The sequence below is a fragment of the Primulina tabacum genome, chromosome 4 (genome assembly GCF_025594145.1).
Source record: "Primulina tabacum isolate GXHZ01 chromosome 4, ASM2559414v2, whole genome shotgun sequence".
Lineage (NCBI taxonomy): Eukaryota > Viridiplantae > Streptophyta > Magnoliopsida > Lamiales > Gesneriaceae > Primulina > Primulina tabacum.
In genome coordinates, this window is record NC_134553.1 from 2,517,561 (window position 1) to 2,531,806 (window position 14,246).

General features: G+C 34.2%; 2 protein-coding genes across 5 annotated transcripts; both read right to left on the reverse strand.

Annotated features, from left to right (window-relative positions):
* Positions 1-838: 838 nt before the first annotated feature.
* Positions 839-5,729, reverse strand: LOC142542371 (peroxisome biogenesis protein 3-2-like). 2 transcript variants are annotated; one of them, XM_075648975.1, is made up of 8 exons: positions 5,546-5,729; positions 4,788-4,949; positions 4,497-4,696; positions 4,264-4,394; positions 3,138-3,265; positions 1,624-1,851; positions 1,311-1,518; positions 839-1,070 (listed from the first exon to the last, which is right to left on the reverse strand). In XM_075648975.1, exons 1-8 carry the CDS (start codon positions 5,548-5,550, stop codon positions 1,044-1,046), a joined length of 1,089 nt encoding a protein of 362 aa, XP_075505090.1. In that variant the 5' UTR covers positions 5,551-5,729; the 3' UTR covers positions 839-1,043. The 2 variants fall into 2 exon arrangements, with proteins under 2 accessions (XP_075505090.1, XP_075505089.1); XM_075648974.1 differs by having other exon boundaries at positions 839-1,518.
* A 1,719-nt stretch (positions 5,730-7,448) lies between these two features.
* LOC142542362 (general transcription factor IIH subunit 2) lies at positions 7,449-13,445 on the reverse strand. 3 transcript variants are annotated; one of them, XM_075648963.1, is made up of 5 exons: positions 13,319-13,445; positions 10,028-10,313; positions 8,869-9,330; positions 8,310-8,682; positions 7,449-7,935 (listed from the first exon to the last, which is right to left on the reverse strand). In XM_075648963.1, the coding sequence occupies exons 2-5, from the start codon at positions 10,310-10,312 to the stop codon at positions 7,787-7,789; spliced, it is 1,269 nt and encodes a 422-aa protein (XP_075505078.1). In that variant the 5' UTR covers position 10,313; positions 13,319-13,445; the 3' UTR covers positions 7,449-7,786. The 3 variants fall into 3 exon arrangements, with proteins under 3 accessions (XP_075505078.1, XP_075505077.1, XP_075505079.1); XM_075648962.1 differs by lacking the exon at positions 13,319-13,445 and adding an exon at positions 10,466-10,603; XM_075648964.1 differs by lacking the exon at positions 13,319-13,445 and adding an exon at positions 10,466-10,506 and having other exon boundaries at positions 10,028-10,316.
* Between the last annotated feature and the right edge of the window lie 801 nt (positions 13,446-14,246).

Sequence of the window (14,246 nt, forward strand, 5' to 3'; positions counted from 1 at the left end):
CTATAATTCTTTATTATAAGAAGATATACCATTTGACAAACAAATAGACTTAAATTTTATTACTCCAAAATGTCCAAATATTTGAACAACTTCAGCACTAGCTCTAGCCCTAGCTCCACAAGCCAAAGCGAAGTTCAAGTCGAAGATGATGACAAATGTTATGATACATAAGAAGAATTAATGTTATTGATATTTCAACCAAGCCGACAAATACTTGAAGTATATTAAAGTAATGACGAGATGTGACGAAGAAGAAGGTTCACCCAAATAAATCGCGATGTCAGAAACGCGAGGCTCGTCAATGATCATTTTTCCATAAATCCGGCGTATCTAGATCTAATATTTTGAAGACGATTTCGAATACGAAGAGAGTTCTTTATTCGCATAGCGATTGCGCTTGAAAATCATTCATTGTATGCAGCAAGAAGAAAAGACTTGTCATCACTACAAAAATGCACGGCTACGATTTGTTAATTGCCTTGTGAAATCCATGTCGACCATCTTGAAGGGTACCTAAGTATTGATGAATCAGCTGCCATCTAATGCCTTTTCAAGTTCTATGAATCTGGTTGAACTATTTAGTAATCGATACTATTAATAATAATCATTTAACGAAGATTGAACAAATATTTATTTAATATAAAATAAAATAAATGAATAATCACACAAATAATCAATTATCAAAAATTAAATTCCTTTAAGCAACTAATTTTTGGTATTTCTTCACACCACATTTTCTCTCTACTAATTCAATTTAAAAAACGTATACATTTCATTTTTTTTTTATTTTTTTTTTAAAAATAATCTTTCCCTTCGTTTCTACAAATTACACGTATGATACGTAAGCCACGACCGGCTAATCTCAATTGAGTCGCACATCAACAATTACAATCCACAAATATAATATTAAACGAAAGTTGGTACATGATGATCACTAAAAACAAAGGCGATCCAATGTAGCAGACAGACAAATGATGACGACAGAGCCGTGGTGTCTGCAAATCTCCGGAAGCATACACACAAAGAAGGCCTCTTATCTTCTGTCATGGTGAAAAACCCACCAAGAATCTCTGAAAATTATTAATCCATCCAACTAACACTAAATCATGTAGGGATAAACGACGGAATAAAAACACTAAAAGCTAAAAAAAAAGATTACAACATTTCACAACCTTATGTCTCGCCTTCCTCCAGATCTCGCAGATCACCAGAAACTTCTTTATGAATGTTTGAGATTACAATACTACCACAACGATTCTACACTATGAAGTGGGCGTGCTTGAGTACAAGAGGGTGAAGAATAGTTCTACCTCTGGTATGGTTTGAATATGTTGGATATACTTATTCCTATTTGATTCTTGAAGAAGCAACTCACTCATCCGAGCAATTCTTGGAAGAAGTTTGGCCAGTGGCATCCCAGAAACTAAATCGCTACCTCCAAACTCAGAAATTAGATCTTCCAACATCATGCTCACCAATGCTCGCAACGAAATGTCGACAATATTTCCAAATTCAGCACTGTATAAAGACAGATCATAACAAAATAGGCAGCGTTACGCGTTTCAAGATTAACTTGTTCTACTAAGGTATCACAAGTTTTGAATAGGTAACATCTAACCATACCTTGATACAACTGCACGTGTCTCTGCCATGAGTAATTCATATTTGGTAGCACGAGCAATATCGGAGCCAATTGTGCTAGAGGATGCAACAAGTTTATAAGCTCCAGCATCATCAGGCATCAAATAACTCACCCAGTGATGAGGGCTCCCCTTGCTCAACAAAGTGTCAAGTATCTGAATAATAAATTCGTGGAGAGACGAAAGACTGAAGAAATCCTTCAATTGTGCTCTGCAAAATTTAAGATCATGAGAAGTTAAACAAGATGTAAAACTAAGTGTATCACTGGGGGTTGCAAAAGCTGAATTATATGGAACGACCAAAGGAACAGGAACAAGTAAAAACAATTTTACAAACACGGTGCAAGAAAAAGTAGATAGTAATTTCATGGATTTCATCTCCTTCACACAACTAATCAAGTTGGCAAGCCACAAGCTCTAGGAAAGCTACTGGCGCGCATATTAAGGACCCGAGCCTGGTGAGATAGTGATCATCACTGTCAGGTTGAGTTGCCTCAATTTATGTAAAACTTTCAAAGTAAGGCTCCTAACTCTCTACTGTATATTAACCACATCAATTGTGCCTTTTCAAGGCAAAACATATCTGACTAGTTCATTTACCAAATAATATACTGCTGAGCTGATATAAGTTATATTTTACACAGGATAAATTAGTATGTGATGGAAAGAGGATAAATAAGTTTCCCTCTAGTTGATACACAGTATAAATCGACAAATCTAACCAATAGTTTAAATCGCTCATCAAACTCGGGGAAAGTTTGGGTGTATTTTCAGATGAAATCCACAGCGATTGTGTTTTCACTAGTTCATTTTATTGAAAATCAAATAAAAACTGAATACGATGGCTACATTTTCGAAAAAATATTTTTTAATAAAAAATTCAAGTTTAATTGGGTAACTATTAAAAAATTTCCGCAAGTTTGTTACTAAGAACTTTAAAGTTTAAACCATGAATACAGAGGCCCGTGACCAAAATATAAAAACCTGAATTTGTTGTCAGAATATAAACAGGTTAAAACAATACACAGTACAGTTACATGACAAAGTATGAAAAGCACAGAGGTTTAAGCAAGTGAAGGCCCTAGCATGCTTCCATGGGGATATAACAGTGCTCTAAATGGCGTTCGAAACAGCTGCCTAGGCAGGAGGCAACCGCCGACCGCATTGCCTTTGCCTTCGGCGGCCGAAGATGAGAAGCGGCGGGCTAGGCGGCATTTATTTTTAATAAAACCGTAATGCCGCCGCAGCCGCAGAGAACACTCCGTGTTTGGTAATATCATACGACCGGCCCGCCACCGCCTACCGCCATTTACAAAACTGGGATATAACATAATTAACTTCATCTCAATCTCATACAGGTATAAGAATGAATATTCAGTAGCATGTCATATGCACATGTACACATCAAAACACTAAAGACTTTAAAAAGAAGTTCCTTCGCTACCTCCAATCAGCTACATAAAAAAAGGTGATTTTACTTTAACTGAAAGGGCCTACCCTTTAAGGACTTCAGAAGCCACTGCCTCTGTATAAGATATAAGGGCAAGAAGGCCGTAATTTGAAAGGTAATCAGCACAGACCAAAAACTGCTGCTCGTCATTTCTGTCAATTAGCTCAGCTTCATCCTGAACACAGAAATGAAATAGCCTATAGATACATAGTAAACTAAGAAACACGAATTTATTCATAGGGCATTTTCACATGCAAGCTTGATTCTCTAAATCATAGATCGTCACAAAATAAACTTAGCAAAAAGCACCAACGATGCTCGCGGTCAAGAAATTTAACTGGTTAAATAGAATCATGCAGGCAAAAGTTGTCTCAAATTCTCCCAGTCCAAAAGTATTCTACTGGTCTAAAGAAGTCATCCCAAAAGGAAACTGCTACGGACAAACTAGGGTAATAAAACACAGTATTCATGGTTAGTCGAGGATAAAACCAAGAAGCCCGTGAAGCGGAAATTTTGTTATTCAAAAAAGAGGAGGAACAATGCTGCTCAATTCAACAAAGGATTTTCACCTACTCAGGGTTCGCTACAAGTTACGAGTTCAATTCTAATGATCATCTTTACTAAAGGTAATAGCATTAGATGTCACAACAAATAAACATCCAATTTAAACTTTGATCTAAATACAAACAAACATATAAAGAAGGAATCAAGGAAATGTTAAGTGCAACTGTGCTCCATTCAAACAAGATTTAAGGTAGTAAACTAGAAAGTCTAATATTCAAGTTCATATACAGAGTAGGCAGTCTGCGTTTATGTAAGTATTAGTTACACGACCTTAAAGTTTATCGTCTCAAGCAAGTTTCCAATTACATGTAAAAAAATTATATTTTAAACTATCAACACGTACATCGGTACATGAAGTATTATGGTTAGCTCATCCATAGAGAAAGAAGAATGTGATTTTCTTTTCTTAAGCCAAATCAAGAACCATAATAAGGGATTATCAATAGCTTGTGGTTATTTTAAAATTTGTTAAGTATCATATATTTGGATCAGGATCCTCCTAGAATAGAACTAAAGCAATATCAAATATAACTAAATAATAAAATACAAGCAAAAATGATATTTGTGACTATCAGATAAAACAAATACACAGTACTGCACTGTGCTTACAAGTATGTGAGAACTTCCAAGACCTCGTGCAGTGTCGATATATAGATGTCTCCCTAATATGTTGACTTGGACTTTGATATAGAGGCTCAGCATAGTCATTGACCAAAGAGCCAGTATCATCTTCGTAAAACCTGGAAGCACAGCGGCCAACTGAATAAAAAATAGTGATAATCCAACAAAACCATTAAATTTTTTGGTATCATAGTAGATGAAAGAGCACAGTAGATACACACTGAGAATTTTGAGTTTATCCCATAATTCAAGTTTTTCTGACGTAGATAAAGTGTTCGGCTGGCCCTTTCCTTGAATCAATCTCTTCGTCAACTGTGTAAGGTCCAAGTTCTCAGCTAATCTACAATCTAATAGATCCATTACATGGGGAAGTGTTGTTGAATCAGATATTCCCTGAACGCTCTCGAAATGGGCTTGAATTCTATTGATCAAACAAAAAAAAAGGAATATGAGCACTGAGTTGCTTTAATAGAACAAATAAAATAAGATTCAGAGGCATCCTAGTTCTCAACTGAGCTTTGATGAGTTCATCATTCTCTCTTTCAACTGCATACTGTTTCTCGAGATCATTAAGCCTAGCCCTCCTAGCATCATAGAGTTTGTAAAATAGATATCCACTTCCAAAAACTCCAAGTGTAATGCACACTTTCCTCTTATGCCTCCTCCAAAACTCCCTATTCATAAATATACGCGAAAATAAATATAAAATGTAAATAAGCCGAAAATATTAGGTGACAGACAGATGAACACAAGATATGGCCTTTTATGTGAAATGATCATGGATTTGGGGAAGATAAAAGGTGAAATGGAAATGGGAAGCATAATATATGTAAGCGAAGCTTCATCACGCTTTCGACAAATTAAGCATACTTCAAATTCATGTTTACCACAAACTGAAATAAACATATAACACACTGATATTAGATAAAATCACCTTCATGTCAATATTTAGCTTCCCAGTAACCAAACGGATGTAATAAATCAGATCCATGATAAAACAGGAAAGGCAATTCGATCCATGCTTTCCACGAAAAATCCCCAACAACAGACATGGCTAAGTTCCCATTAAATGAAACAAGAAATTAGGTCACGGCCCTATAACAATTTGTTCATGCAAACAAATCCATATCAAATATAAAAAAGAACAAATGGAGACAAGAAAGCGATTCGAGCGCAGAATTGATAGCTGAACAGTGAACAGAAGAACCATGGTTACACATCCACAAACTAAACCAAAGATAAAGAAATTAAGGAAAATAGATCAACAAACCACATTAAACTCTTTAATCGATCCTTATCTCTGGAGTGTTGAATTCGCTTTACCACCGTCCCCGAGCACTGTCCGACATTTGTATCTCTCTTTCACACCACCAAATGCGAGCCGAGAGGGTTTTTGGGGAGCGACGGAATTCGTGAAGACTCCTACGTCGTTTGTTTGTTTGTTTGTCGGGAATATAATAATAAATCATTAATATGTAATAAAGAAATTTAACAAAATATCAACAAAAATTTATAAGGAGCCGAGGCAAGTTCGATTAAATGAAGGGTTGGGGTCTTTTAATTTTATTTTCTTAAAAAAATTTAGATTATTAAATAAATCGATTAAATTATGATTTTTAATAAGGAATAAAACTAAGAATATTGATATTAACGAAGTGAAATAAATTTTAGACACGATTACAATGATGACCTGGAAATTTTATATAATATAATATAGCACATTTTTTGTTTCAATTACTATGTAATAATATCGTTCAAAATTCAACATGGGCAAGAAAAAAAAATCCGGGAACAAATTTTTTTTTTCTTTTGCAAAATATAAAACTTATGGGATGTTTATTAATTATTAACACTAGTGCACCGACGGATGCATTGCTTGATTATATAATATTTTTTTATAATTCATTTGATTTATATTTAAATGAGGATCAAAATATAATTATAGGAAATAATGAGGTACTACACTTTAATTTTGATATATAAATTAAAAAATAAAACGAAAAATAAAAGAGTAAAAATAATTACCTCATTAAGAATTGAACCTATAAACCTAATCCTTAAGAAACGATGATTTTATCCACTAAACTACATATAACTTATATTAAATTTTTAACATTTTATTAATATATATAATTATTAAAACAGATCATGATACCAAATTTAATTACTGTAAGTGTCTCAATTTTAATAAAATAATATAGAAGTATAGATATCGTTGGGCCCAAATAAATAAATAAAATCAGCCCACGAGAAAAGTTGAACTCGTAATCTGAAAGGATTTTGGCCCATTAGATTTTATAAGCATATCGTCAACCACGATGGGTGGTGGAGAATCAGTAATACCAAATACCAATACCTTAAATTTTTTTGTCCAATAACTTATTCAATTGTTTTTAAGCTTTCAACATATGTTAATCGAAACAAGGAATTGTTTCAATGAACATTTTTTAATCGAAGTGTAAATGGCATAAAAATTCTCAACAAATTATATTAAAGTAGGCGAAGATGGCCGGGTGTACTTTAGCAAATTCAATCGTTGCTAAAGAGAAAAAAAATTTGTACAACCATTGTTTAGGGGTGATGACCTCTTTAAAAGTCAAGGGTTTACTTTATTTTGTGGTGTATGTCAATGACAGTATATCAAGTGATTTACACCCAATGAAACGTAGAACGACACACTAATATGGATGTGTTTGAGAACTTGAGGTGTTTGTTAATAAATTAGTCGATTAGAAAAATATTTTACTTGTGTTTGAAATTATCGAATTTGAGTTGAATTCGAACATTTTTTTCTAGTCGAACTCGAGCCCATGTTATTTTTTAGAAAGTTCACAAACCGCTCGTGATTTTTAATATTTTATTAATATAATATAATTATATACTAAATAATATATTTCGACTTTTATTTCGAGTATCTCGCCAACTTATTTGAATATTTTTAGCGAACTCGAGCCTTAATTCAAATCGAATTCGAACTCGGATACATCTAATTCAAGTCGAATTCAAACCATAAAATTTTATTAATATTCGACTCAATTCGATTTGGAATGATAAATAAGAATTTTACTCAAATTTTCAAGTATAATAAACCTTTACAAAAATGTATCCAAATTCCATCCACCAAATACTCTGGATCTTCTTTGATTTTTGGATGCCCATAAACAGGCCTTGGGTGAAATTCAAGGCTGTCGTTTGAAATGTTCTCATTCATAAATCATTGGACAAAGTATGGAATTTATATAATCAAATGCTCACAGTGAAATGAACCAAAATTTCAAAATTTGCAGTCTCAAGAACTGATAGAAACACTCGATACTGTTGCCCCTCCACTAACTTGCATTATAAAATACGTCCAAATACAACGCGATCTTCCTGCCTACGAATGAATCCCGCAATCCTCTGATGCTTCCTCATGTGATTTTTCATTTTCCTGAAGAATGAAGAGAAGAACCATGCGAGACAATAACTGCTTCCACCGGGAAAGTCCTCGCCATGACAGTTTCCAGTTCTATCATCCTTGCATAGCATCCATGGACTTGGAGTGCCGGAAGCCCTCACAACCCGGACAATTGTGCAGGCTCTCGTGAATATAAATATCACATTCGAAGCAAAAATGTTGCTTGCATTTTGGACAAGAAACACAAGGAGCTGGCAAGTTTCCTGCTTGTACAGATTCAATGAACGAAGCATAAAGCACAGAACGATGTAAACAACAGAGAAACTTCAAATAACCAAATTACTGTGCAACTTCAGAAACATTATTCAGATAATATTATGGTTCCGTTATCACGAACCAGAAATATTTGTCAAGGGAAGACATATTTCATATAAAGCTCCATTAGAATTGCCTTGCTAACACTGGGGATATGAACAGAAAAATGGTACTCGGAAAAACGGATTGAGCTTAGATTGAAAAAGAAAAACATGACAACTCGACAAACCAGTCATCTGATAGCATTTGTGCATTATCATACTTAGAGCAGCTTTAAATGTGACAAACAAGATTAAAGTGGAAAGTAGGTAAGAGTAACTACCTGGATTCAGAAGAGATTGCTGGCAACCAAAACAATTTTTCGGCAATTTGCGTGGATCATTTAACACTGATGGTGATACATCATTAAATGGCGTAATAGGAAAGAGGTGATGGTAAGATCTTGCCAAATGGGGTGATGAAACAAGTGTCAGCCCACATATTCGACATTCACTTGGAAGTTCACAGATGCGAGCTCTGCATCTCGGGCAAATATATCCCCCACCACTCTTAGCCTCCTTATGACAAGAACAAATTGAGATCACACCTTCTGCCGCTCTTTGTGGAAAACCCATCTTGATTAGATTTGGAATCGCAAATTCCGCTATAGCTGGGGGCGGCGGTGCATGCTCAAGGATTAACTCTTTCAAGTGAGCCTGTCATGGAAGCAATTCAGAAATCAGTAATAATATTGAAGATAAATATTACCCGTACTTTCGAGGGTGTGATTTTTCCTTACCGTATCAATCATAAAGAACAACACTTTTAGGATTCTTTTTAAGAAAATCTAGCTTTTCACTGCCACTCTCGCATGTTCAAATTCATTATCAAATGAAACGCACCTCATCTAGGGCAACGTAATATGATCCACCAGTTTTTTGGCAAAGACATTTGCACACGTAAAGCTCCGCAGAGAGACCAATAACTGAGGACCTGATTTTAGAACTCTTGCACTTTTCGATGGCTTCATTTACATCACCAGGATCACAAGTGCTAAGAGCAGAATACAAAATAAGAACTTCACGGTGACCGTATGTTGGGATTTGATTCAAGAGGCTGTGTACAAGATCAAGACCATTTTGGAGGGACGCGTCGCCAGAGCATTCCAACTTACCCATCAACACTTTGATATGGGACTCAGGACTTCCGCCAAGATCTGTAAGACTATGTGCAACTCCATCTTTTAATGTCACTAAACCAATTTGACTTAAAGGATTTTGGTCGAAGAACTCCCTGATGAAAGCCTCCACTTGTCGAGCAACAACAACCATTCGACTTGGTTTATAATCCATCTCTGACGCGGCCTGCATGTCAAATTCTAATTTAATCATTGCTGTTACAGAACAACTAAAAAAATTATATGCACGTATACAGGGAAATACTTCAAGAGATTTCTTATCTCACTAGTGCTGTTAAAACGGTCTAAAGCTTAATAAAAAATAATTTTTTAAAAGATGAATAAGATACAAACAGAAAATGATCACATCGGGCTCTGCTTTCTCAGATAACTCCACTGCATGTTATTCATATTTTATACAAAGACAGAAGTCGACTTCTATAATTTTGGGCAACTGCATATGGTTTTAAAAATGATACACTTAAAATAAAATTTTAACCAGTGCCACCAGATGTGCAAGGCAGGCCTAACAGTCGATCAAACTCGCAAGATATACATGTTGCCAAACACATTAATTTAAGTTCCATAAGCAAACCAACATTTCGTAAAAATTAACACATAGGAACTACTCATGCGCATTCAAGGAAATTCTTTATCTTGCATCCACAAGTCTCTTTTGTGAACAATTCCCACTCTGACTAGCTAATTAAAAGACAAACTCCAACATAACAGTTAATTTCAATTACACTATCAAAAGAGGGTGGGTGATCTTTTTCCCGATCGCAACACACTCCACCACCTCAATTGGATGATAAAATGTGGATTTACAGCAAACTATCAAGAAGAGATTACTTTCATGATGGAAAACTGTTTAATTTACATACCCGAGATAGATCAAGAACAATGTACAAATAACGAATCAGGCCTTTCTGAATTCGGACAGATGTCGCAGTGCGAAGACGTCGACGATATTGAGCATGTTGAAGGGTTTTGTTGTCAATAGGGCGGAGAAGCCCAGATTCATCCTCTTGAAGAAACTCCCAAGATCTCTCATCAGCATATGCCCTTTCCCATGCATCAAGCCCCCTACCATCTCCTTCTTCATCATCATCATCGTCCTCTTCCCTGTTAAATCGTATATCTTCACCATTTGTTTCATTGTGCGACATGCTGCTTTATTTTTACAAAACAAAACAAAAGGAAATCAGGGTATATGCAGAAAGATAACAATTTCACACAAATCTGCAATTGATTGTGTCCAAAATAGTATGTATGATTATTTCTAGAACAGCTCATTTTCCGGAATAAACGAAAATATATACCCTTCCAAGCCCCTTTCCAGGCTTGAAGCTCCCCTGCTCTGAAGCTAGGGTTGGTCTTTCTTAATTTTATATAATTATAGTAATTGGAAAAGAACAAAAAAAGTCCAATTTTTTTTTTTTTTTTTTGGAATTAAAATAGACCGAATCTCAACATTTTAACTAGAGTGAATGTAAAAGACCAAATCTGAGAAATAAACGAAAAATAGAGAACCAATTCGAAAGTAGAGTCTAAATTGACACGTGGTATAAAATGAAAAGCGAAATGAAGAATTATCTCCATATAATCATTACATTTATCTACACGATAACAAAATTTTGTTGGTTTTGTCCGGACGTCAGATTTAACAGTCATGTTAAATGACAAAAACTTGTGTATCCTGATTCAGGTGGCTCGCGTGGGGGGTTCAAGGGCCTGGGCTGGTCTGGGCGTGGTCCAGGGTTGGTTAGGGTCGGCTGGGCTCGGCTGGAGGTGTCCTAGGTTGGCTAGGAGTCCTAGAAGTACATGAGTCTCACGCGCACACACATACAAATTTTGGTTTCGGTTTCAGGCTGGGCTTGGTCAGCAGTGTCCCTAGGTGGGTTGGCTACGGTTTGGCTCGAGGTGGCTCGAGTAAATTGGGAGATGGCTCGGTAGATTCACTTATGTGTCAATTTCGAAAATTAAAGAACAAAATTTGAATCCATGGATCCACGAGTGTGGCTCATGAATTGGAAGGGTAAAAATAAATACTAAAAATGTAATGTTTAAAATTTGGAATAAAAAAAATGAGTTTTAAAATTTTCCGGGATTTAATCGCCACACGAAGCGTTAATTAACGAATTAATTGAAACGCCTAGTTTTAAACTTTATAAAATTATGAAAAATTATATTTAAGCTTAAATAATTATTAAAAGTTTAAGTTTTTAATTTGGAAATTTAATATTAAGTTTTGGTTTAATTCGGGATTAAAATGTAGTAATATGTCTTATTTAAATATTTATTTAAAATTCATCTATTTAAGCCAAATAAAAATATGAGAAAATTCATGTAAACTTAAATAATTATTTATAATAATCCCATGTCATTAAATGTGAGAAAAAGATAAATGCGAGAATTTTTACGGCCAGGGGCAAAACGAATTTTTTACATTTCGAAAAATACGAAAATGTTTGGCAGCGTTTCGTAGGATCATAATGCTTGTAAAATGATATTTTATGATTTATTATGATGATTTTGATGATATATGGTAAAGCTGTGCAATTTATACTGTCTAAAATACTATTTTTGGATAGCTGTCTTATTTTATGATTTTTAAAGAAAATGAAAAATATTTTGAAGGATGTGAATTGGCTATGACAAAAGATATGATATATGATATATGATTTTTGTGGGGATGACGTGAGGGCCAAGGCCCCAGAGGGAGCCCATATACGGGCCAAGGCCACAGAGGGATCCCGTGTGTGGGAAAAGACCCCAGAGGGACACTGACGATCGTATTTTCACGGTGGAGCCTAGTGCACATCCCCATGGACCATGTGGAGCTAAGACTACAGTCGACCAAATGATAAAAGCTAGTCACTTTCAATGATCAAACTTCACCCAAAATGATATATGGTTAAAAGCTTATGATAAAAATGATTTTTATGATATATGTTTTATGATGATGATTAAAACTATTTTTAAATGATTTTTAAGATGATTTATTTATGTTTAAATTTATTTTTAAAATGATTTTACTATGTATGATTTATTTATGCTTAAATGATTTTTAAATGGTTTATTTATGTTCAAAATATTATTTTAAATAAAAATATGATTTTAATGCATGTGGATGTATATGTATTATTTGCTATTCATGTTTAGAACGTATTGAGTCTTTAGACTCACTAGGTTTGTATGATGCAGGATTTGATGATTTTTGGAGGCGGTGACGATTGAGTCGATCGAGTGCAGCAGTACACACCCGAAGGCCTTTATGTTTCCGCACTAGCTAGATATATTTAAGATTTAAATGATTTTTATTAGAGATATTTTTATGCTTTATTTATTGTTAGTTGATCATTTTAAAGGTCAATTTATGAAGTTTTGGTTAGGTGATGATCAAAGATTTATTATATGCTCTTGAGATTTCATATGCTAAATTATTATGATTGTTGATTATGTTAAGTTATTTTATTTAGGTTAGTATTTTAGAATTTATGATTAGGAAAAAAAATCGAGGTCGTTTCATGTGTCATCGAAGTATAGGTTTCCATGTTCAGTATTACAGAAGTATTGATCAGATTGAATCGGTTCAATGAATTCTTGTTCAGTTGATCTGTTTATGAAACAAGTAGATGAAGAAGGAGCCTCTATATTAAAGTTTGGAAACATAGGAGGGACGTACTGATCACCATTAAACTGCCAACAATAATAGTTCGGTACGAAATCATATCTACCTAAATGAAACTTTACAGTCTCGGCATCCTCAAAACATTTGTTTTGACACTTCTTACGATTGCATGGACATCGTAATTTCCCATCTAATAAACAATCAGGATGACTTAGTGCAAATGACACAAATGTCTCAACACCAACACAAAATTCACTACTTAAGAACCAATTCAACAACCTATGATACATCCAACTTCTATCTATGTTCTTCATTGAAGCCTACAAGTGTTAATATTTATTTAAAATATATTATCAAAAACTATAAAACGAAAAGTTAAATAATTATCTACAAAAATAACATTAACTTAATTATCTAGTAAAAAAATCTAATGCATGATTTACAAAATAAATAATCTCCTACGCTAAAATTCATAAATAAAATACTACGCAAAAATTAAAATTAAATATTAAATTTTCTGTAAAGAAAACGCTTTAAAAACCTGACGTGCGCGAAGATATGCAGATCCACGTAACGCTGGAATATCACACCGACGAGCAAATCTACGAAATTAATATGAAAAAATGTTAGTACAAAGTAAAAAAGCCGAAACTGCGAAAAAACCGATAGAGTTTCGCTACAAATGTGACACATAGCGACGATTTAAACACCGTCGCGAACAGCGACGGTTATTCACAAACCGTTGCAAATTTAGGTCGGCGACAGTTTGTGCACAACGTCGCCATTGGCAACGGTAATATTTAAACCGTCGCTAATGACAACGGTTTTTGAACAGCCGTCGCTATTGGCGACGGTAGAAACAAACAATAGCGACAGTTTGTCCTAGCTCGGCGACGGTTGGAGGAGCGATGGTAATATCTAAACCGTCGCTAATGCAAATGTTTTTTAGCGTAACTAAAATTTTTATCTCGCCAACTTATTCAATTGTTTTTTAGCTTTCATTCAACTTTGTTTTGCTCATTTTCAGTTTTTAATATCATTTGAAATGATATAATTAGGTTTTATGTCATTTGAGAATCGATTACGCATATTTATTTGCTTAAAATTTATTTCACTAGCATCTAAAATTTTGGTTACTTTCATTTTCTTATTAGTGTCGTTTTGAAACATGACTCGTCTACGTTTTACAAAAATTCGTGTCAAACTATATTAAATTGTTGAAGTCCAACCAATAAATTAAACATGCTTGGATTAACTATTTTTGTCTAAATTTGGATTTAGCTAATTTAAGTTTATGTAAGTAATTTTATTTATGTTTTCAGTAAAATATGATACCTTTTAAGCATTTTAAAAATCATAATGATCCAATTGAAATATTTTTCAGCCGGAATAAAATAAATTTATGAAACAAAGTAATCTTTTTTCTAATAAAAATAAACGTTATTTTTAAGTGTATTATCCAGAGAAAT